General features: G+C 43.8%; 1 protein-coding gene across 9 annotated transcripts in view; it reads left to right on the top strand.

Moving 5' to 3' along the window:
* DYNC1I1 (dynein cytoplasmic 1 intermediate chain 1) overlaps positions 1-25092 on the top strand; it is a 285945-nt gene that overhangs the window by 6123 nt on the left and 254730 nt on the right. For 4 of the 9 annotated variants that reach the window (XM_045828669.1, XM_045828662.1, XM_045828670.1 and 1 more), the window contains exons 1-2: positions 23408-23516; positions 23847-23963. In XM_045828669.1, coding sequence (XP_045684625.1) covers positions 23514-23516; positions 23847-23963 — 120 coding nt within the window. In that variant the 5' untranslated portion in view covers positions 23408-23513. Of the gene's footprint in view, positions 1-23407; positions 23517-23680; positions 23735-23846; positions 23964-25092 lie in introns of those variants that run through there. The other 5 variants (XM_045828664.1, XM_045828663.1, XM_045828666.1 and 2 more) reach the window with 2 other exon arrangements.

Here is a 25092-nt window from a genome sequence, read left to right as displayed (position 1 = left end):
ACAGATACAGAAAGACACTGCTAAGAATGATGTCTGAGAATTCACTGACTATGTTTTCTTCTTGGAGTTTTTTGGTGTCAGGTCTTACATTTAAGTTTTTAATCCATTTTGAGTTTATTTTTGTACATGGTGAAAGAAAATGGTCTAGTTTCTTTTTTTTTCACATGTACCTGTCTAGTTTTCCCAATACCATTTATTGAAGAGACTGTCTTACCCCAGTAAAAATGGAGGTTTATTTTTGGGCTCTCTATTCTATTCCACTGACCTGTGTATCCATTTTTATGCCAGGATCATGCTGTTCTGATTATTGTAGTATAACCTCTAAAGAATTTTTTAAATCGTGCTGTCCCCTCACTCCCACATGTTTTAGGTTAGCATCTAACAGCTTTCACTGTACATGTGAAGAGTCACAGTGAAAGTGATTTTCAGAGTACTGTAAACTTTGACATTTAAAATTGAAGGGCTCCTTCTCCCTCTATACTCTAGGCTCCCTGAGAGATCCTTGTGTTTTCTGGCAGAGGGTCTCATGGGGGCAAAATGTTCAACAAGCTTTGTTGACTTGAAATATTAGCCAGAATAGATTCCACTTAATTTTCCTTTTATTATAAGACTTAATTGTTTCCCCTTGGATCATATTAATGTGTTCAGTAAAAGCATTCGCATCCTGAAATACAGCCCCTACCGCACGTCTGGGCCCGATCTGAATGCAGGGTTGGTAGTGCCTAGAATTCTGGGAGCCTTGCCCTCCTGAGTCAGGACCACTGTGAGCATTTCTGCTGGGGCTGGGGGGGTCCTGAGGAGGACAACCTTTCATTCTAGAAGTAACAGGCAGGGTGGTTTGAGGCTCATGTTTTCCTTTATGAACCCCTGGGGTGAACTCTCTTGATCTGGCTTTGATCTGACACTCTCCCTGAGCAGGACTGCACTTTGGTTTCTTTCTGGTGGGAAGGGGAGAAAATTTGATTCCTTTGTCAGACTTCTATTTTATACTAATGTCTAGAGTGAAGCCAAGAGCCATGTGTAGATTTTAAATAGTGCTAATGGATAAATAATGACACAATATTTTATAGTCTTTGCCTAGAGTCAGTTTTCCTTTTCAGAATGCAGATTTTTCTACTCTAACCTGAAATAGTACCCATTTCTTTGTTTGACAAGCTGAAGATTTCAGTAATTGAAGTGCAACCAAGTCCTCTCCTTTTGAAAGCAGTTAGACCCCGTCCTGCACATATGGAAGCCTTTAGCCGTTTTTCAAGTTGTTGAGTGTTATGGTGAGCCCGCGTATAGGGAATGACAGGAGATTCTGTCTCAGAATCAGCTCATGGAATTTCAGTAGTTGGTGGGTTTGGGTGGGTGAAAAGGTAAGCAGGTCCTGTGGGGACTCTGTGTTTTGACAGTGTCCCCTTTTAAAATGATGGGGTCTCCTGTTTCACCCTCCACCCCATTAGGATAAAAATAGCAAGGGGTTGTGGGAATTGGTGTGTATTTTGTGGAAGAAAGAATAACAAAAAGCGTCTCTGCCTGTTTCCTTGAAAAGTGTGACTTTGTTCACTTTCAGAAGGTATAGGTTACTGCTGATTTGGAAAGAGGATCTTAGCCTTTTGAATGCTTTCAGGCTCAAAGGAAAGTGAGAATCTATTTACATAAGTGAAAATGCCAAACTAAATCTACCAGTGCAAATATGGACCACCCAAGGACATTGCAAAGGCCAGCGTTGGGGTTTCACATACAGATTTTTTTGCTTCCTCTTTTAAGCTTTTTAATATTTTCAAATACTGCTAAAAAGCAATTGGTATAATAACAAAAATGAAATCCCACATCTTTTGCCATAGATTTAATGACAGGGGTGGGGAATGCACTCATTTGTCTTGAGAGCCCCTTGTTTTTCAAAATAAAGAAATATGAATTCCTAAAATTGGGAGGCCCACACGCTGTAGATTTTAAAGTAGATAGAAAATTGTGTTGCAAAACAGTTGGAGGGCAGGAGAGCCGCGACTGTCTTCAAATGCTCCTTTTCTCTAGTATGTTCTGCCCAGACAAGGCCAGTGCCCTCAGTCGATTGGGCAGGACTGATTCGGGGGAGGGGCCAGGGGATTGGAAATGCCACCCTTGCAATGGCAACAGCCCCACTGCCTTCCCAAACCCAGGGAAGGTAGGTCACGTGGAAAGAGTCTCTAAGCTCCCTGAGGGAACCTTCAAAATGAAAGATGCTTTAACTGGGACACATATTCTGGCAACTGTTTGGGTAACAATGACACTTAGTGCTTTCTTAGTCCGTATCCCTGTTAAAGAAAACGTCATTCCTGACACCTGTTACAGAAATGATAAAGCAGGTTTTATTTGGGGGACTATGGTGATAGGTGTCTTACCCCTTACTGCAGTGGGGTTTGGAAGCAGGGGGAAGAGACTGGGCTCAACTCCAAATACAGCAAGGAGTAGTGGGGATTTCATAACCGAGGAGAGGGGTGGCAGCCAATGGGTGGAAAATTACTAAGAGGAAACATCAAGGTTAAGGGGAGGGATTCCAGCAAAGTCACCTTAACAGTATTCTTGGTAAAAGGCAGGCCAGGGCAATCAAATACTGACTTGGGATATTGGGTGGGGGGCCATGAGGAACTCAATCAGATATTGATTGATTAGATGTCAATGATCAGATATTGAGGGTGGGGGATTTTGGCTAAACTGCCTTAGCAGGAGCTGGGGTCTTAAGAACATGCCCACGGAGAGGACCCAGCTGAAGAAGAGCTGGGCGGACCCTGGTTAGAGGCTCGTCAAGGAGAGCCCACTTCTCAGAGGGCGCTCCACCGCGAAGCTCGGGGAAGGGTGGTGAAGGAGGGCGCTTGCAGCCGCCACCACTAAATCAGGGAAGGTTCAGAGTGACCAGAATGCAGTGGGTTCGGGCCATTGGAGTGTATTGATCAGGTTAGGCTGCGTCAGGATGCAATAACAAACTCCCAGGCCTCAGTACAGTAACATGAGAAAGGATTTTTCTCACTTACATTACATACCAGTGTGGTCGATAAGGCTCCCTGTTCCCCATATTAAGTGATGTGAGAGGCTTCACTTTCATGTATATTGTTTGCCACAACCCCTCACATTTCACTGGCCGAAGCAAATCAGATGGCCCTGCCTGGTTTCAAAGGGGCTGTTAAGTACAGTCATCAAGGAGGAGAGCAGGAATTTGTGATTAACCCCAAGGACTGTGCAAGGGGGAACTTACCTGATTTCTGCCAGTTCCTCCCGCTGCTACACAGTTTCTGAAAGGCATCTTAGGAAGGCTGCTGAGATACAACCGCACAGGTGATGGTTTCAGTATCCAACTTCAGCAGCATGTGAAAGGATGCCCATTTAGAATATAAAATGCATTTGAATGATGTTAGCGTCATGAGTAATAACAGGGTCTTGGAATTAGTAAGCTTACAAATCTAGATTCTACTTAAAATCAGTAAAAATACTCTACAGGGGTGGGCAAAAGTAGGTTTATAGTTGTGAGTATATGAAAGAGTTCTTGTATTATTATTTATTTATTAATTAATGTGTTATTTGTCTTCTTATTGTTATTACTGTTATTTCATATCCTTATAATTTCTCTTTTAGGTAACGATGGCTGGTAATTTAACCAATGGCCAACGAAAGTGGGTACTTAAACCTGCTTTTGCCCACCCCTGGGTGTAGTCGTGAAAGCCAGCTGCCTTCAGTAGTGTTCGGTCCTAGCCAAGAGCACTGACTCAGTACTCAGGGAGCACCAACCACGAGCAAGAATGAATGCTTCGTGGTTGTATGTTCTGCACATATCACATGGTCGTCATGTGAGATAAAATGTGATAAATACTTCACAGAGGTATAACAAAGTATAGTGGGAGATCAGACAAGAGGAGTGACTGATAACTAGGTGAATAATCACTCCTTTGAATTTGCAGGCTGACCAGACATATGTGCTAACCAGGCAATAGCATTTCTGTTAATGTCTTCTTTTCATCTTCCTCTTTTGCCCTTAGACCTGATTTGATCCCAGAACAAATCATAATAGTGATTGAGAGGTAATATGATGATAATAAAAAAATAAGATAATAGAAAAAAGAGGTAATATGAGGACATGACCTCTGGAGCTGGGGTTCATTCAAATCCCGGTGTCACCACTTACAATAGCTATGTGACCCTGATGAGTTACTCTGCCTCCCTGCACCTCATGTCTTTCATCTATAAAACAAGAGTGATAAGAATAGGAGTGCCACTTCCTAGTGTGGTGAGGTTTGAAAGACTAAATCCTGCTTAATTTTCCATTTCTTATAGGACTTACATTTTTTCCCTTGGATCATTTTGGTGTGTTTAGTGCAAACATTGACTTCCTGAAATGCATCCCCTTTGGGGTATCTGGGCCAAAAACGAACATGGACTTGGTAATTCCATGTGGACTAGGATTCTGGGAGCCTTGCCTCCCTGAATCAGGATCCTGTTAAACCCTTGTGTCTGTGCCCAGTGAAGCACTACAGTGCATTGTGAGGGCCAGATGGCCAGTCAGCGTCTTCCCTGGCTCGTGAGACCACCTTAGTCTGGTGCCTTCCACAGCATCACATTAGCTTCTATTCTGATCTTGGAATTCTGGTCTTCTGAGCCACATTTTCCAGCCCCCATACACTTAAACCCAGCACTCCAAAGCCATATGGTAAAGTAAACCTAATGTGGCACAGATCCACAGAGGCATTCTGCTTGTTTGAGTCCAGAAAGTTACAAGGTCCATGTGCTTGGGACCAGCACCACAGGCAAAGGTTTGGTGAGCGAGAGTCTGGGTGTGATGGAGGGGAGCCTGGGTGGCCCACCTTGGCTGATGCACACTCTCTCTTCTCTCTGTCTCTTCCTTGGCTCTCCCCTCCCCCCACAACTCTTCAAGTACAAAGCAGATGAACTTTGTATTTGATGCTGCAGAGAGCTGGTGGGCTCTCAGCAAGGGATGAGGTGGGCATAAGCACTCTATGTGTGGCAAGTAGGTGCGAAGACACCTATCTATTGCAGCTGAAACTTCTAGGAGAAAGGAGAGTTCATAATATAATGGGGAATCTTTTATTGTCTCAAGCTATTCAAAATGTGAAGTGGGCTGCCTTTAAGGTTGTGACTTTTCTGGGCCCAGGAGAGTTCAAGATGCCACCACCAAGTGAGGATCATCTATGATGTGATTGTTGCACCAATAAGTGATCAGACAAGTATTTGGTAGTTTCTATGTATTTTTCTTCTCCAAATTCAAGAGTCTGTGGTTTTGTGTACTAGAGAGAGCATCACTCTTACCTCTGGCCAGATTCTGCCAGTCACTTGGGGCCAGCATAAATCAGAGGAAAAGATGCCACGCTGGAATAAAAAATGTGACCATCCATGTCTACTTCTTTTCCCATGTAACTATTCCAGTTGTAGCATTCATTCATTCCCTCTTTCATTCATAGAAATTCCCTAGGCTGCTGTCAGACCCTGAGGATGCTGCATAGCAGTGTTAGGCCAGATTGCAGGAAACTTAACAGTTTGTGGCAACCATTAGGAACAAGCAAGAACATGCTGGCATCTAACCTCAGTCCAAACTGGCCACATCATCATGCAGTTGAGCACTCTTTCTTTTGTCCATGTATTTGTTCATTCAGTAATCTCTTAGTGAGCCCTGGTGAGCAACGTCTGGTACATCCTGTCAACAGGAGAGGCCAGGCAAATGTGTCACTTCAAAGGCTTATCCCAGAAACCCTTAACTTACCCGCTCTTTTTTACAGTGTGAAGAACAGAAAACTACCAGATGACTTGGGAGATAGAGTTTCCTCCCGGAATGCTACTTGTATGCACAGAATGCGTTCCAAACTCTAAGATTTCTATTTTGAGCATTTAATTTCTCACTTTTTCTCTATACGCAGCAAAGGTGTGATATGTGAGAGAAGCGTTAACACCAGTTGTTTGCATTGTTTAACACTTCCAAATAGATTGGATTGGCTCAACATGCAAATGTTTGATTTCCACCCAGACTCTGAGATGTTTTAAAAATAAATAACTTTCTCCTGAAATGAAGCAGGACCAAAGGACGGAAGCAGTTGTCCTGGGATGGTTGTGCCCTGAGAGGAGAGCACCGAAGACACCCACCTCTCTAGCTTGTCTCCCGTGGCACCACCTCGAGCCCATTCCACCACACACCGCAGTCCAATTGGACTGTTCGCCATTCCCCAAACACAGGCCACCTCCCGCCTCTGCCACTTTGCTCACACTCACTCTCCTTCCGCAGGCAGTGCTTCCCCAGTTCACATCCTACACATATTTCAGTGTCTGGTTTGTGGTCCTGCCTCACAAAGCTCCCTGCACCTTCTCGTTCCTGCACCCTGTTCTTCACGCTCTGAACCACTCTGTCGTGCACTCACCCCATCCTCCCTTGCAGTGAAGCTGGCGTCTTCAGGCCCTACCACATTACTAGTCTTTTTGAGGCAGATGCTGTCTCGGTCATTTGTGTCAGTCCCACAGCACCCAGAACAGTCTTGCGCACTTTCAGGGCCTCAGCCAATACTCATTAAACTGCATTAACATAGAGAGGAATTAAGCATCGTGGAGCCAGCTACTTGGGTTTTTTGGTTCTTAGCAAATTAGAGAAGTTGGTTGATTGGGGTGCTTTTCCCTCCTTTACAGAAGTGTGGGGCATCTTGCTCAGGTACCCAACGTGTTCTCACATCTCCCTCCATCAGGCATGTCACCCCACTCTCCTTCCCCGCCGTCCCCTGCTCTCTTCCTATAAGGGGTCACTGGGCAGCAGGGACTGCAGTGACGGGGAGAAGTGTGCTCTGATCTACCAAAGCAATTCGGAGTTAGGTGACTGTGCACATGTGTATGGGTGTGTGTTCATGTGTGAACATGAACAGGTGACACTGTTGGGCATCAAGCTTCTTACCTGGAGTCAGGTGCCCTATTGCAGCTGTGGAGCTAGTGATGTGATCGGGGACAGCCAGCTGTCAGCTGTTCAGATGGGCAGAATTAAGGTCCGAATCTTAGTTTTGAGGGTTTAGCTATTGTATTGTTCTTCTGTAGTTAAAATTCTCTAGCAACTTAGTGACAAATTCACACAACCCAATGCAAGTATATGTTATATATTAGGCTACAAATATAAAATGCCAACTTACAGACTTGCCAGGAGAAACCTAACTTCCCATGGGATCCCAGTTCCTTTGCTTATATGTCAGTATTCTGAACTCTTCTGAGAAGTCAGGTTCTGAGGCCCTCGGTCTCAGAGGTCTGAGCTGGGCTTGGTTGGGATAGTACTACCCTGAGGGAATTAAGAGTAATCCTGAAGCCCTGGCTGGGTAGCTCAGTTGGTTAGGGCATCGTCGTAATATGACAAGGTTGTAGGTTCTATCCCTGGTCAGGGCACATACCAGAATCAACCAATGAATGTATAAATAAGTAGAACAACAAATTGCTATTTCCCTCTCTCTCTCTCTCTCTCTCTCTCTCTCTCTCTCTCAAATCAATAAATTTAAAAAATTAAAAAAATAATAATCCTGAAGGCTTGGTCTAGTGGTAACATAGGCAGTGAAAAATCATGCAAATGATCCAATGGTGTGATGCACTCCAAAGGGCAGGAAGGGAGGCAGAATCTAGGTGTGGCAATAATATGACAAATAAGGACACCAAATCGCAGCAAAAGGGTTGAGAGGGAGGGTAGGGGAATATAAAAACCAACAAAGCTTTCACCTTATTTATAGAAACTAAGGCTAGAAGGAGCTCACTCAGGAGCTTCACATTTTTGAAGCCAAATTTGCTTATTCAACAGCTATTTATTGAGTCTCTGCTCTGTACCAGTCTTCTAAGTTCTGGCCATATATATCAGTGACCAGTAAGGACACCATTTCTGCCTTCACTGGAGTTTAAATCATGGCGTGAAGGATGAACAATACTTAAATATGTTACAGAACACGTGAGGTGGTGATACATGTAATGAAGACAAACAAGACAGCAGGAAAGGCTTGAGGATGCTGGTGGGAGTTTTCTCTTTTAAATAGGGTGGGTGAGTGAGGCCTCAGCACGACAGGTTTTGAACCAAGTTTTGAAGAAGCAAGTCATTCAGATATATAGGGTGAAATGTCTGTCAGGCAGAGGGAATAGCAGATGTAAAGGCGCTGAGGTGGGAGAGTCCCTGAAGCATGTGAGGGGCAGCCAGGAAGGGGGTCTGGAGACGAGATCAGGGAACCCGATGGGGCTGGACTATGTGGGGCCAAAGGCCATTCATTGTAGGACTTTGGCCTTTACCCGGAGCTGGGAGCCCTTGGACAGCTTTATTGCAGACAAGCGACATGATTTGACTTGTTTTTAAAGAGTTACCGTTGCAGCCGGGAAAATACTGCCCAGGAGGCCAAGGGCAGGATGAGACTGTTTAGGAGGCCTTGAGCCTCATCCAGCTCCTGGGTGAGCGGCGATGGTGGCTGGGACAGGGTGACGGCAGGCGACGTGGTGAAGAGTAGACGATTCTGGAAAGGAGAGCCCAAATAATTTGCCCAAGAATCGCATGTGGATTTGATAGGAAGAGAAATCAGGGGTGACGCCAAGACTTTTGGCCTGAGTTCATTGGAAGGCTGGGCCTGCCCTTACCTGAAGTGTGGAAGACCGGAGGCTGGGCCCGCGTGGGGCCAGGCCTTGGGGAGCAGTGGTCATGGCAGGTGTGTCGGGAGGGCAGCCCTGGGCCCTTGTGGTGGCTCTGCGAACAGATGTGCCGGAGAGACGGCGTCAGACGGTCAGGACGTCCTTTTCCCTGGAGACATGGAGGCAATCTGAAAAATGCTCACTTCTTCTCCTGTCCTTTCAGGCTCCATTCTCCTTGAACTGTGACTGTCTTTATGGTGTTTTGCCACAGATGATGGGGTGGGTTTCTGTGACATTTGGTCCACCCTAATAGTGATGTTCTGGTCATGTTGTCCTAGTTTTGACTTCAGAGATGTCCTCTGCTTTAAGATAACCTCTATTGTAACTCTCAGAAAGTGACCAGGCTGTATTTGCATTCAATAAATTCCTTTTTTAGAGTTGCTTTTCAGGCAGGAAAGGAGAGAGAGAGGGAGAGAGGGATGCCAGAGAGAAACATCAATTGGTTCCTTTCTCGTACCCACTCCCCCCGGGGATCAAACCCACAACTGGGTGTATGCCCTGACCGGGAATTGAACCTGTGACCTTCCAATCTATGGGACAGTACTCCAACCAACTGAGCCACACCAGCACTGGCTAATTCAAAATTCTTGTAGAGTACCTACAACCATAATTCCCCACCACCCCTGATGTCGACTGGGTGGCCAGGCTCTAAGTGCAGCGAAGGTCAGTCCAGAAATGGCCAGGAACGGGGGGCAGCCTAACAGGGAGAAAAGGAGACAGATGTGTTCATGCAAGTTACCACTTACTTTGGATGTTTTATTTCTCCTTAACATCGCCTTGAAAATTGAGATACAATTTTTCTTTCACTTTAATTCTTGCTGCCAAAATTGCTTTTCTTCAAATGCTCATATATACAAGCCTACATCCTATTTTCACTCAGAGAGACAGATGGTTGAAACTGACTCCAGCTAAAAAAGATTTTTTTTAAGTCTTGAGTTAAAATATACACACGAGTATCAGAAGGGTTTAAGCCATTTAGAACTGGTTGAGAATCTGTTCCTAGCACTGCCCCATCCCCCGAGTCACCCATTCATGTCCAGTGTGCTGGGCCTGGCCATGGTCTTTGCCACCAGGCTTTCAGAGGGTATTCGGTATTCGCTTTCTGAAAGGAATATAAAGGTTATGCTGATGGGACAGATGGCAAACACTCACACCCGGGGGTCATTCAGCCTGTGCAGCCTCTGTGCTGACAGGGTCTGCAGGAAATGTGCCGTGCTCCTGCATTCCCGGCAGCGCTGATTTTTCTGGGCACACCGGGTAGCTAAAAATGTGGGTTAATCTTTGTAACCTTGGTGTGTGTGTGCCTTACATACCCAGGGATTTATTTTATTTTCACTTCCTTTCTCTGCTACATTTAAACAAGAACGCCGAGCTTGCCTTGGTCGTCCCGTGGCAGAGCTTCCCCAGCAGGGCCCTGTCGATGGAGCACAGTTCCACGTGTCCCTGGGTATTGATCCCTTGGCCCTCAGGGCAGTGGCAGCCCGGGTCAGACTCCTGTGCAAATGTCATCGTGACCTGTGGGTGTCGTGCCATGCAGTACATTGGCTGAGAAAGGACAAAGGCAGAGATAATTTGTAATTTCCAAGTTACCAATGTTAGAATCGAGGTAGCCCAATATATTTCAAACTTTTAAAACTGCAATGACAATAGTAAATGCTTTTTATACGTAACAGCGAATGTGTGTGTCCTAGACAAGTTCCATGACATAGCAGTTGCCCTTACCATGCACAGCACATTCTAATAATTGTGATCTGTTGATCACAAAAATGGGTGCCTCTGACTACTAATTCACTTGGCTTAGTAACTAACTCAGCAGTGGGTTGCAATCCCTTTTTTAAAAGGCTGGTGTGGAGTGTGTTACCAACTTAGCATAAATGATCTGGTCTTGTGCTTGCTCCAATCCTTCCATGTTTCTTTGCTGCCTACAGAGAGCCCTTTAAAGCCTGGCATGGCAGACCTGTGGCTGTAGGGTGACCAGCTCGTCCAGGATGGCCTGGGACTTTCCTTGTGTTCACACTGACCGTCCCATGTCCAGGAAACCCCTCACTTCCTTGGAAATTGGGGTGGTTAGTCATCCACTGTATGGGACCTGATTGCTGGCTGCATTTCCATCCTTATCTTCTGTGCTCTACGGTCCATCCCGGTCAGGTTACTTGTCCCATAGACTGGCCATTCTCTTTCCTACTTCCCTGCCTTTGTCCGAGCTTCCCTCTGCCTGCGACGCACCCTCACCTCCCACTCTCACAGGCCTGACCTGCCTCTGGGGGAGTTTGTTAAGTCACCTGCTCTGCGAGCCTTCTCACTGCCTTCTTGTGAGCACAGCCCCATTGATTTATGGGACCTTCAGTAGTTCTGTGTTCTTCTCAGCTGTCTTATTCTTTATCACTTACAGAACAAACATGAGAAGGAAAACTGCCGATATATAGTGGGTGACTTCTGCCAAGAAAGAGTACAAGGGAAATGGAAGGAACCAGTACAGATGCTCAGGCCCACAGAGTGGGACAAAGGAAGATGAGCAACACGTATGGTGACTGGCAGATGCAGGCGTTAAGAGCATGTGCTCTGCAGCCTTGGGTTTGAACCTTGGCGTTTCACACATCAAAGCTGTTTTGCTTTGGGTGTGAGGATGGAGCTTACCTTAGCGGTCCCTTGTGTTTCCCCACTCATAACTGCAAGTCCTTAAAAATTAGGTAGGGTTAATTAAAAATTCATAAGTATTTTGCAGTTAATTTTGGAGGGTTCTGAATTAAGTGGGTTTTTGATGTGGAAATGTCTGAACATATTTTTAGAAGATTAAAATAAAACAGAATTTTTATATTGCTGACTTGCATTGAGAAAATCTATTTTGACTTTATTACCTAAGCATTAAAATTTTTCCTTCCTTTATTTGTATTAATGTGTTTTGATTTTATTTCTGTTAGTATGACAGTGAAATTTGGTCTCATCTGTGAGTCACGAGAACATCTGGGCAGCCTGAATGTACCTGCATTCCCTATTGGGATGGAACGCCCACTTGGGGCAGGCCCTCTGGCTAGGACTGTCTCGATTTAATTTGGCTGCACAAAAAGTGTGGTCCCTTCACAGGGCCCGCAGGCCAAGGGCTCCAAATCAAAGCTAAACTTGGGCACGTTGGAAGGTTCGCCTGTTATCAGTTATTTTGCAGATCAGCCCCACAGGTTACCCCAGAGTCATTTATTTTTAGACATGTTCATTTATCATCCTAGCAACTCCAAGAAAACAGCCCTAAGTGTAATGGATGGCTCTGCTCTAAAACACTGATATTTTTCATCACTTAAATGGAAAGCCCACTATCAGCATGGTGATTTATCCTCAAGGCATCTTTCCTGATAGATTCTAGATTGCTGAATTTGTTGGTTTAGATAAACAATAGAGCCTGTTGATTATAAATTGAATAGATTTTGCTAAATGATCCTTTTGGAGTGGGAAAACAGTTTAGAAATGTAAACCAGGCAGAAAAACATTATATCAATGGGTACATGACTGTAATGGTTTAGAAAAAGATAGTTGAATGGATGAGGCAATGCTAGAATTAACCTGTTTTTTTGTGCATTTGTACTAACGGATGAAAAATTCAACTCGCATCCCCTTTTCCCAATGGAATAAAGATTTCTTGTGTCATAGGGAAGAATTTTCTGAGTTTGGTCATTTAAAGGTTCAGTGCACTGATCCAGTGCAATAACTATTAGAAAAATTCCAATAGCGAAGTTGTAGAAGATTGCGTGTTTCTATCTAATGGTCAGATAGCAGTTTAGGAGACATTTACTGACCATTCACTCCTGGGCCCTTCCCTCAGCAGGGCTTTCAGAGTAACAGGAGGAGAGAGCCTCACATGCAGAACAGAGGCCTGTGTAAATGAAACATGTGGTGCATGGGGCCACAGACCATGGACAGGCACTTGGCCCAGGCCTGATGCCCTGGGAGACCTTTCTGGAAGGGATGTGCTTGAGCTGAGAAAGGAATGTGAAGGGGAGGCATCAGAGAATGAATGGTGAGAAGAACCTTTCTGGAGTTTGCAAAGGTGCAAAGCAAGAAAACAGCTTGGTGCATGTCAGGAAACTGTGAAATAGGGGGAGGAGGGGTGTACAGAGAGGTGGGCAATGAGAGCATCTTACGTGCCAGGATAGGGAGTTGGGACTCATTCTGCCACTCCGAGGGAGCCATTAATATGTTTAGGCAGGACGATGGATTCGTCAGATCTGAGTGGCAGGAAGATCACACCGACATGGGGCAGGGGGTGTGGGGGATCAGCAGGGAGTATGGTTAGCACGGAGACAGGAAGATCAGCACAGAAGATCACTATGCTGTGTTTTCCCCACCCCCTCCCCCTCTGGTAACCAGACTTATGTTGTCTGTATCTCTGAGTTTGTTTGTACATTTGTTGCTTTTTTTAAAATATTTTATTTATTTATTTTTAGAGAGGGAAGGGAGGGAGATAGAGAGAGAGAGAGAGAAACATCAATGTGCGGTTGCTGGGGGTTATAAGCCTGCAACCCAGACATGTACCCTGGCTGGGAATCGAACCTGGGACACTTTGGTTCCCAGCCCGCGCTCAATCCACTGAGCTACACCAGCCAGGGCTTATTTGTTGCTTTTTGCTTTATATCCCACAGGAGTGAAATCTCATATGGTGCTTGCCCTTTCCCATCTGACTTATTTCACCTCACACGATACTCTCAAGATCCACCCATGTTATTGCGAATGGCAGTATTTCACCTTTTTTATGGCTCATTAGTATTCCATTGCACAGATGGACCCCATCTTCTTTATCTAACCATCGGTCAAAGGACACTTAGGTTGTTTCCATGCCCTAGTTATTGTGAATAATGATGAGATGAACATTGGGGCTCATATGTCGTTACAAATAAATGTTCCTCCATTTTTGGGTACACACCCACAGGAGGGATTGCTGGGCCATGTGGCATACAGTGGAGTATACAGATGCTGTATTATAAGGTTGTGTGCCTGAAACTTATTTAACCTTATTTACTAATGTTATGCTGATAAATTAATTTAAAAATAAAAACAAATTTTTTCATAACAAAAAGAGTATTGTATTTGCCAGAGGAGCAATGAGAAGATAGATGTTGGGCAGTGTGAACGGACATGGAGAGGCCAGGGCAGAGTTGGAAAGGTTAGGTGGTAAAATTGGGGTCACTGGTGGCGATTGGTGTGGTGAGTTTGAGGACTTCAGGGCTGATCAAGGAAAGGGCTGCCACCAGGTGGCAGCATTGTGCAGCAGACTTTATTGCACAGTACTTGGATAGGATTGGGTGAGGGGGGATGTCCCTCACAGCAGGAGACCTTCCAGAGAGAGCAGTGTAGGCCACCACACTCAGAGGGAAGAGGGAATCTGAGAGGGAGGCCACATGTCTAGGGGATGCTACTCAGCAGCATGGAAGGGAGTCTCTGGTCAGAGGGCCCCAAAGGGCAGCAGCTGTTAAAGGCCTCTTATAGCCACAGGGATCGTCCTATCTATGTTTAACAGATGTTGGATGCACTTCTGCAAAGTATGAAAAGCAGGTGAGCTTTAAATGGTTAAAAATATGCTTATTTGAGATACATTCCAAGCAATTGGTGAGAATTTATGCTTAGTGTCAGTGGGCACTCAAAGCTCGTGGATGGTCCCAGCCTGATGTGAAGAAATAAACAACATAGGGGTCAATACACGGAGTTCATTGTTAACCCATTTCTGTGATGTCGAATGTTTGCCGAATGCCTACTATGTGCTCAATATGAGGTACCACTTGCACATTCAAAAGGTGGCTTACATCGTAGTCTGCAGTGAAGTTGCCCCTTGGGAAGTGCTCCTAGGGGGCCCATTTATTTATTTTTATTTTATATACTCACGCAAGAACATTTTTTTCCTGGTGTTTCCAGTTCTGCTTTTAAAGATAAAGGGGGAGAGGGAGAGCGAGAAACATAATGTGAGAGAGAAGCATTGATCTGTTGCCTCTTATATGTGCCTGCACAGGTGACTGTGGGTGCCTGGACCAGGGATCATATGTGCCCAAACTGCGGATCAAACTCACAACCTAGCTATGTGCCCTGACTGGGAATTGAACCCGAAACCTTTCAGTTACTGGACGACGTACCAGCCAACTGAGCCACACCTGCCAGGGCGTCCTTGAGTGCCCATGTAGATAGGAAAACCACTTTCTCTTCTCCCTGAAGTGCTTCCAAACCTCTAGGAGCACAGAACATAATCTCATACAAAGTGCAGTGGTGCTAGCCCTCTTCATTTGGTTTCTTTTCCTGACCCCTGGCCAAGTCACATCTTTCCCATCTATTTTGACCCAAGGCTAGGTGTTTGTACAGGACCCCTTGTGCAAGGCCTCACCTCTTTTTTCAGTCTCGTTTCCTTTCCCACTCCTTTCTTCCGATTCTATTTTCTGTGCCAGTTCTTAGGGAGCCAATGCCAAACTACTGCCTTCTAGTTGTCCAAGCTTTTCCATTGCTACTTTTCCACTTTCAAGGATGCCACTTGAAATGTTCATTTCCCAAGGACTCTTGAGATCATCTGAGTGTTTTCTGGATGAGGATACTCTAAGAGATGAATGACTGATTCTCTTAATTGAGGAATGATTCCTTTACCAAAGAGAAGTATGTTGAGTCTCTAACATGGTTGAATGCTCTGTATGGGGTCAGAAATAACTCAAAAATGTTCAGAACTTTTTGGAGAAAATGGCAATGACTTTTGAGCCCTTAAAGTTGTAAGAGGCTCTCATGTCTGCTTTGTTAACTAGACAAGAGGGCTGGTGCCCCGTGGATTGATTTTTCTCTGTAGCATAATGGGCTTCTGAGCTGAGTGCCTGAGAGTCTCTCCTGCTTAATGTGCCGCGATTGCCAGTGCTCGAGTTACAGTGTAATTTGGGCAGCTCAGAATTGTGAAGTCGTGAAAACAGGGCTGGAGACAATATGCAGACACAGCGATCTTAAATGCAGCTCAAACACCCAACAAGGGAGAGACTAAAGGCTTAATTTAGAAATATTGCCTGACTTCTCAGTCAGGAACTCACACAATGTGAATTAAAAGGAGCCTAGAAAGATCAACATAGATGTTGAACTGCATATATGTACTGATATCTCCCCCCTTCCAAAACAATAGTTGCCATAAATAGATCTTTCATATGTGGATGAAACTCTCTCAGTGTTTGGGACTATACCGAGTCCCAAACACCGGCTTTGGTGGTAGGGCTGGGAATTTCAGAGGCTAAGCTTTCGCTCCTCCTGTCAGCTCTCATGCAATTTATGCCTGCTGTCACCAGGTGGCGATAGAGAGTTATTGCAAGATTGGGCTGGAGGTAGACTGATGGGATCTACCAGAAAAGCCTGTTAAAAACAGCTTTCTTTTGACTAAAGCGAATAAACTCTCGAATAAGTAAACACCAAAAGTGAAGTATTATTTAGTAAAAGTATCCCCAAGAATAAGGAGAACTGGCGTTTCCAGGCCTGACTCATCCACTTAAAAGTTGTGAACTTAGGTAACTGCATCTCAGTTTCCCTATTTAAGATAAAATACTGGATTTGGATAATACCATGTTTGAAGTTCTTATACTGAAACAAACCTGTTAATTGTAATTATTAAAATGGCAAAATGAAAAGGACAAAAGAATAAAAACTCTTTCACACAAGAGAGAAGTTGACATTTTATTAACAACTGTTTTGGTTACTTAGGGAGGCTAAGGCCCTTTAATTTTTGTGTGGGGGTTGGGGACTGGGGAGAGAGAAGGCTCGTAGTTATCTTCCTTACCTGCTACCTGGCTTAAGCGAGTGAGAAATGAGAAATCTTTCATACTGTTTTATGGAACCTTTTTTCCCCCTGAGGTTTCACTCTTTCCCTAACTTCAGTTTTCCTTATGCTGTATCCAGAAGTCTCAGATCTAATTGGTTATCTTTAAGTCATTATAGTTACCTGACACTCACCTCAATTTTCTGTGCTCAGTGACATTGCTACTGTGTTTTTTCTTTTCTTCAAAAGAAAGTGCTCTAACCATCCGCCTTTAGGTTGTTTATATAACGCTCAGCACACATTTTGTTAATAAGTCTCTGTTTAGAGTCCACTCCATCATATCAGAAATAGGGTAAGGCAGAGTTTGGTTTGAGGATCCCTGGAGGTCCCAGGACGTCTTCAGATCTGCGAGGTCGGAACTGTTTTTGTGATGACGTGGTTATTACGGCGCAGAAGCAGCTGTGGGTGGAACCGCTGCCACCTTCGCATGGATTGGACCACGGACTCAGACTGTGCTAGTAGCGGCATCAGACTTCACTGACCCACACTTGCAGTTCAAAAAGCATAAAAATGTCCTTCGTGAAGCAGGAAAGAATGTTAGTCATATTAAACCTCTACCCTTGAGCGTGCGTCTGCACTACGAGAAAGAGGGACAAACAAGGCCTTTCTGCTGCCTAGCAGTTTGGTGTTTGTCATAAGCAAAGCATTTGTGCGTCAGTTTGAGTTGCAAGCTGAGTGAGCTGCTCTTGTCCCCCCCCCGCCCCCGCAAAAAACCCCCCACTGTTTTTTACTTGAAAAAAACAATTTGCTGATAAACTATTGTTATTCAGGTCTGGGTATTTGGCAGAAATTACTTCAAAAGCCAATGGCACGAGCTTGTCACTTCCAGAACACAATTGACAGTGTTTATTGCTGGTGATAAAATTTGAGCTTTCAAGTAAAATTTAGGATTTGGGGCAACTTTTATCTGCTGAGCTTGACAGCTTTACTGTACCTAAAGACTTTTCGTAAGGGTTTGCTGGTGATATTACCAATTAGGACTTTTGGGTGTTGTGCAATGAAATGTATCAGCATTTGAGAAGTTGCATAATTTTCTAAATGAATGCATGATAATTTAAAATCGTACATGGATAAAATTCATGACACGATTTTGACAAGACAGAGTACAAAAGTTCATTGACTGACATGGTTTCATGTTCACATTGCAACTGAACTTTAAGAAAATGCTATTTGTAGACTTTTTTGGTGTAACACCAAAGAATAGCCACAATTACCCCAAGAAGCTATTCAGATACTCCTTTTGCAGGACACACATTTATGTGAGACCAGATTTTCTTCACGACTGAAGAGCATACACAACAGGCTGCAGGCAGACACAGCTGCAGGGCTCCGGCTGACTTCTATTAAGTCAGATACTAAAGAGATACATGAACATGTAAAAGAATTACCTTCTTAATATTTTTGTCTTAAGAAACATTTCTTTTTCATAAGAATTTTATGTTAATGGCTAACAAGTTTGTTGTTGTTCTTTAAAAATGAATTATTAAATAAATGCTTCAAGTTTTATCCATTGTAATTTTTAACATGATCAATATTAATAAATATTGCCCATATAAGCAAAAGGCCTTTGAGGTCCCTGATAATCTTTAAGGGCATCAAAGGGGTGCTGAGACCAAAGTGTTTGAGAACTGTCCATCTACGGTGTAAGCAGACCAGGCCTGGGCAACTTCCTACCTCGTGATGGATTTTATTAAAACTTTTGCTTCCACAGTACTGACGGTTGTTAAAATTTAGCAGGTAACCCTGCACATTTTTCACTAGTCATCTTTCTCCCGAGAGTTCTGCAACCCTCTTTTTATTGACAGTGTGATAAGGCTGTGAAAGTGGACTAATAGCTGTGGTCCCATTCATCCCCATCCAAGTGGAAGGAGGCAGCTGTCTTTCATGAGAAGCTGGCAGGTAAAACAAGGTTGTGAAAGATTGTGGCCGAAGAAAAGTTCAATAGCTGAGAGTGAGGAGCTGACAAGAGCAATTGTTTTCAGGCAGCGAAAGAGAACTTGTTCCTGGGTTTTTTTTTTTTTTTCAATGGGTCTAGCACAGCTGGGCAGTCATGTTAAACCCCCTCGGATTCTGATTTAAAGCTTAAAAATCATTTGCATATGCCAGCATGAGACATGGAATCTCAAACTGCTGCCAACTTAGACAACGGAAAGGAAATGAAGATCTACATTGTCCAAAAGCTAAGCCTTGGGAGACTCCGGTACGTGGCAGCTGTGTAAACAGAGCTAAGCCGTTTGCTCCTCTGTGGGACACTTGGTTCCAAACAGGACCCAACCACCCCATGATGATTTATGAAGAAATGGAAATGAAGGCAAAGATCTCATTTTGGGGTTCAAAAAAGCCATAAATGTTCCTTTGTTTATGGATGTGTACGGATGTAAGACGGAAAGGAGATTCAAGGTGAACTGGGAAGGGAGAAGGAGATGTGAACATGACTTTTGTTTCTTCCCTTCTCAACGTCTGTATTTTCTCTTTCATGTTTTCCTCTTTCCTTCATCTCCCCATTCTTTCTCCTGTTGAGACTGAAGCCCAGGCAGCTGTTTCTGTGATGAAACACCAGGAGTGACATGTGTATTGATTTTAGAGAGAGGGGAAGGGAGGGAGAAAGACAGGGAGGGAAATAGTGATGCGAGAGAGGAACATTGCAATCAGTTGTCTCTTGTATGTGCCCCGAATGAGGACTGAACTCACAACACAGGTTTGCGCCTCGACCTGGATTTGAACCTGTGACCTTCTGGTTTATGGGATGACGCCAGCCAGAATAAGTGTAACTAATTTCTTGGCTAGAGAAGAAGCCGTTTCTCCAGGTGCCTCCCCATCCCCTGGGGGAGGTGGTAAAGATGCCTGCCTGGGACTGCTGTATGTGCTATTCCTGTGTTCAGCAGAGAAATTGAGGAGAATTTTACTACTGCTAAATTGCACTACTGCATTTAATGAAAAAATACTTTTTCTTTGAGTCTCACCTCTTTAACCCATTTTATAACTCATTTAGAGTGAGAAGATCCTTCTATTCTCTGGAAGTGCCCTAGAATAATCTCTAGGAGTGCAGAGTGGTTTTCTTGCTCTGACTGTGTCACTATTAAATAGTATCATGCTACACCTTTAATGTATTTCTCACTGTAATGCTTTTAAATGATTGCACTGAACTTTGAGTGATGACTTTGGGTTTTGAATTAGGGTGGAATTAATGATGGGGGCAATAGTTGGCAGGGTGAAAAAATAGCAATAATAATTTAAAAAGCAAGTCCAGACTACGGGACTCTGCTATGAGGAAAGCTGAGCAGGTGTGCCAAAGTGCAATTGATTACGGAATGGATAGAGCTGGAGGGAGACAGAGTGGTTGGTTCCTAAGCCAGGGTACAGCGAAGCTCTAGTTGGCTGGTGGGTGAGAGTGGGTTGGTGATCAGACAGGGAAGGCACTTACACCCAGCAGTGGTTTTGATTTGTTTACCTGATGACCCCTTACTGTTACTAAACTCAAGGGGTTCACCACTCGGGTGCTCTATTCAAAAACCGGGCATGGCTGTGGCAAAGTGGTTTTATTTACTTGTAGCAAGTATAGGAGATGGGCAGGGTGGGGGCATTCATACCCAAAGCTCTGCCGCCCTAGCCGGAGGCTTAGCCATTGCTCCTCTGCACCATTCGGTCAGTTGCACATTACTTCTTTTCAGTTGGCTATACTTATCCCTTAAGTTCCTGTCAGCTCATCTGCAGTTGCTTCTGCAAAATGCTGTGCTACATTTTAACATTTAGCAAGAATAGCATTTAGAACTGCTCAGGCCTTGAAACCCTTGCCCTATCTAACATTACCATTTATAAATGAAAGAGATCAGCTTTTTATGTATTGGAAGCACGGAACAATAATTAGCAGCAGGGAGCTCTGATTCTTACGTTCTTAAACTGAGGGCATCATAATTGCCTTTGCAATGACCTGCATTGGCCACAGGAAGCTCTGTATCTCGTATTCCCTATGCTTTGCTCCTCGATTTTGCTTTGTTTGATATGCAGGGAGATGAAGTAGGTCAGAATCACACCACCACCCCCAACCTGTGGGGTTCGGTGCTGACGCTGCAGTTAATGCCACTGTTTAAACCATTTCACTCTGTGTGTGTGAAGGCCCATTCATATACTCTAATGTGTACTTTCCAAACCCTTTATTTGGCATTTTCTTGAGATTTCCTACACTCCTAGGGGCTGATACAAAGTGTCTATTTTGGAATAGAACCAAAAATAATTAAGTAGAATGTACTCTATAGCTGGCTAACGTTTTGGCTCAACTACCTTTACAAAGTGAGTGTGTTATTTGAAACATCACCACTTAATATAATTGTTTAAAAGTTCCCTTGGTGTTTGTGTTGTTTATTTTTAAAATATTGGCTCTGTGGTTGGTAACACCATATTAAATGACCAACATTGTCTAACATATTTATTGGTTGTAAGAAGACCTTTGCCTTTTGCAGAAATGTACTGAGAATACACCTTATTTCCCACTGGTGAAGGAAGTTCTTCACAAGAAAATCACAAAAATACAGGATGTCCTTATGCAGTTTGCTCCTTAGCTGAAGTCCTGCTATTTAATAGACTGGAAAAGGCAGGTAAAATTGGGGAAATGGGGAGAGAAGAGGGTGACTTAGAAGTTTCCACAGGCTGCTTTCAGCATTGAATGACACAACCATTGTTTGAACGGTGATTTTCCTGAGTGTACATTTTATTGTTGACAGCAGAAAAATGTCAAAAACATAAATTAAATTGGCCCCCACTTTGGGAGTGTACACATAATTTTTCAGACAGCTTCTAGAACTAGGTTTGAATTTTCCCTTGCTAAGCATTTTGTCCGTTGTTGAAAATTACTGACCACCAGTATTTTATTGATAAATGTGACTTCTATCAGTTCTGTGGCTTCACCTGAAACAGGAAAGGCAGGAGATCTGACTGCTTGGGTCCCTTCTCCTCCATGTCGACCATCAGCTGGAGCTGGACAGAGCTGCCTCCTTTGGGCACCGGCTCTTCTGTGGCCTCTGCCTTGCTCCCTCGTGTGATCTTCATGACGCCTGTAGGACCTTGAATTTAACTTGGGTTTGAATGGTTCTTTGTCGATGAGGGACTCTGAACTCTCTTCCACAGCCCCACCCCCATCCAGCCTCTTATCCCATCTGGATATTGCATCTATGCATTTCTCTACCCAGAAGGCCCCCTGACACCAGAATTTTTTTTTATCATTTCCTTTATTGCCTTCTCTTGCCAACCTCACTGCTATCCTCTTGGCCCTCTCGAGGGTGAATTGTTACTCCTGCTTTCTCTCCAGCTTCCACATTTGACAGCTGCCAAGAGCTACTTCTCCCTGGCTGGCCGTGTTCTCTCCAGCCCACATGGCCTGTGTCTGACTGTGTGTTCACCTCCCGCAAAGAGATGCTGGCCCCAGCCTCTCTTGCCTAGAAATAAGAAATAAGGCAGAAATAAGGCTTATTTCTGGCTTCTGCTCTCATCTGTTTTGTAGGCAGAGACAAGAGAAGTCCGAAGCAAACTCCATTTCTCTTTTGTCACTTTTCCTTTGAAAAAGTGGCTTGTATTTTTTGTCAGTCATTATCCCAGATGGAATCCATGTTTCTCTTTCCACAAGGCTTCCGCAGTTGCCTGCACATATCGATTCTTTCCAACTCAACTTGCTGTTTCTTGATTCGAGTTCATCCATGTCTCTTGTCCTCAGCCTAACATGGGTCTCCTTGGCTTAGTGTGTGATCACATGTGATGATGAATGTGGAGTGCCTGGCACTCGGTAATCAATAAGCCAGCGTTTCAGAGAACATCCCCAGCCACGTCAGCGTGGAGCCGTGTACTCCTTGAAGGACAGAATCCGGTTTTCCTCATCTTTGTGCTCTGGTGCTTCATAGAGTGCCTTGCACAGATACTAAACATTCAAAAACATTTGCTGAAAAACGAATACAGGATGTGACCAGGAATGGCAGAAATTGCTTGTGATTAGTGTTGTTACGATGTCACAAATCTTGGCCATCACAGCACGAGTGGCACCCTGGTCAACTGTGTGCATTTGTCTCTGGGTCGCTGCAGGTGCCTGATCACCTTCTGAAGACCGTGGCGAGAAGTGTGAGGGTTTTTCCATAATTTTGTATTCTTTGGTTCTTTTTTGCCTTCTATTGCTCTGTCATCTACTTAGGGATACATAATATATTCATCACAGTCACATAAAAATGATATTCAAATGAATACTCATGACCTTTTTTATTTTTTTAAACTTTATTTTAGGAATTTGGGTCCTGTGAGATTCTTCATTTCTTGGTGTTGCCATTTTCTTAGTTTCCAGTTGGGAACACAAAAAGACAAATACAATCATTGGAGATTACTGAGAGTTTTCTCCAAACTCAGTTTATTTGAAGGTTTTTTCCAGCAGCAAGTATAGCAAAAGGAAGGGAGTCAGTAATATTCCAGTAACTGTGTGTGATGTCAGAGGGGCGCGAGATTTATCAGGACGATCACTTAGTAAGTTATGTAATGTCTAACCACTGGGGTGTACACCTGAAACTAGTATAATAATGTACGTCAGCTGTTACTGAAGATAAAAAAATGATAAAACAAATAAATAAACAATATTTCTGTCACCACCACCATCCCCATCCCCATCACCATGAATACTGACATTAAATCTCGTTCAGATGAATTTTCCCAAGAATTTGCCTTGGTGTTCATTCATCTCCCACTTCATGGGTTCACAAACAGTTCTTGCTTCAAAAAGAGAAAGTGCCAGGATAAGCAGTACTGCATTCAGTATGCAAATGTAAGCTTTATAGAAAGAGGGCTGTGCTGGAGATGAAATTAATTGTGACAGTTCAGGACAGTTTTACAGAAAGAGAGGATTAACGTGTTAGGCCTTCAGTAGCTGTCTTCCCTGATGCAAATAACGTGAGGCAAAATGAAATCTCCGTGTGCCTGGGCTCCATGGGGGGATGTCCGCCGGGCCCATGGCGATGTGACAGCCTGCTTTCCTTTCTCAGTGTGGGCGTGGACTGACCCGTTACCATCTCAGTTGGAAGCCACGATCATGGTTCTTTTCATTTCTTATTTGTTTATCTCTTGTTTATTTCAGACACTTTTACAGAAAATGTGTTGCTTATTCTGAAGTTGCTATGATTCATCAGACCAGAATGGATGATAACATTGTATTTCTTTGAATATTTGCATATGTGTAAAGGAGGAAGATTTTATATAGAGTGAGACCAGATCCAACTTAACTGGTTTCTTTGATTCTTTTCCCTAGGCTAAGTAAGAGAACCTGTTATGCCCCACAAAGCTTGATTTTCTTTGGAATGATTTTTGCAATGATAATACAGAATAGTTATTTTTATATATTCACTTTTTTTTCTTTCTCTCCAAGGAAACCAACATGTCTGACAAAAGTGACTTAAAAGCTGAGCTGGAGCGCAAAAAACAGCGCTTAGCACAGATACGGGAAGAGAAGAAACGGAAGGAAGAAGAGAGGAAAAAGAAAGAGGTAAATATCAAGTGTCGGGCATTTGTGGCGGTGGGAAAGGAAAATCACTTGATTCTGGGGGGCCAGTTACATTGATAAAAAGAACTCTCTAAAGAATCCTTTAATAATACTGGATATGCAGTGTAGAAATAGCCTACATCTTGTAGAAAAACCAGATGTTGAAGATATTTTTTAATAGTTTTCCAAGAAGGAAACTTTGTATATCATAACATGCTTGTGTGTACAGAAACCAGAGCTGCTTCCTTACTTAAGAGTTTTTCTTTAAGGAAAAAATGGAATGTATGTTGATGCCTCACAATGTAAGTAAGTGTTGTTTTGTACCGTAAGGCTTGGGAGACCATGGTAACATACTATAACAATTATTTGCCGGCCAAGTAAAACATGATTGCCGTTGCATATTAGACTTTGGCATCTTGCGTCTCTCCATTCCATTCCACTGTGATTGATGCCACTGTTTATTTGTCCTTGACTCCCCGCGTCCTGTTTCTCCTTTGGAGATCTTGGCTGTGACATACGCAGTCCCTGAGCGAAGTGGAGGTGAGAATTGACAAGGAATGGCTATTTATTTACATGCAAAGCCAAAAAAAGCATTAAGTGATTATGCTTCCTTTCCTTCAAATGTCAACACTTAGTGTAGTTTTAAAGCACCTGTTATCCGTTGCTAATAACCAGTTTCCTTTGAAACTGACATTGTAATATCCAACTTGAATTTCACAGAATTACCGCAAAAATGCTGTGTGATATGGGGAATCTGGTTCCGAATTATGTTGTCTGCTTCATCCTTGTTATTTTAGGTTGATTGAAACAGGCCACCCTTTCTGTCTCTACAGCAAGCAGGCTTGCCTGCTGGAGATTTGGCTTGTCACACAGCCCCGGAGCCCCGGGAGGCTGGGGGCCGCAGGTGGTGGGAGTGTGGAACACCTGCATCGTGGGCGTTCCTGGGCCTCTACTGAGTTCTGGAGTGAAAGTTGCATACTCTCGGTTTCCTCATTTCTAAACAGGGAGGGTGGGTTAAGCCCGTGATACCCTGACCCTGCGCCATGGAATCCCCTTGTAATAAAAACTCATAGTCTCCCATCTCGAAGTTTTTAATTTGAAAGATCCAAATAGGGCCAGATTCGGGGATTCG

This window comes from Phyllostomus hastatus, unplaced genomic scaffold (assembly GCF_019186645.2).
Source record: "Phyllostomus hastatus isolate PE091 unplaced genomic scaffold, TTU_PhHast_1.1 phas_scaffold_78, whole genome shotgun sequence".
In the NCBI taxonomy this organism is placed as follows: Eukaryota; Metazoa; Chordata; class Mammalia; order Chiroptera; family Phyllostomidae; genus Phyllostomus; species Phyllostomus hastatus.
This window is presented reverse-complemented; position numbering and strand designations above follow the sequence as displayed.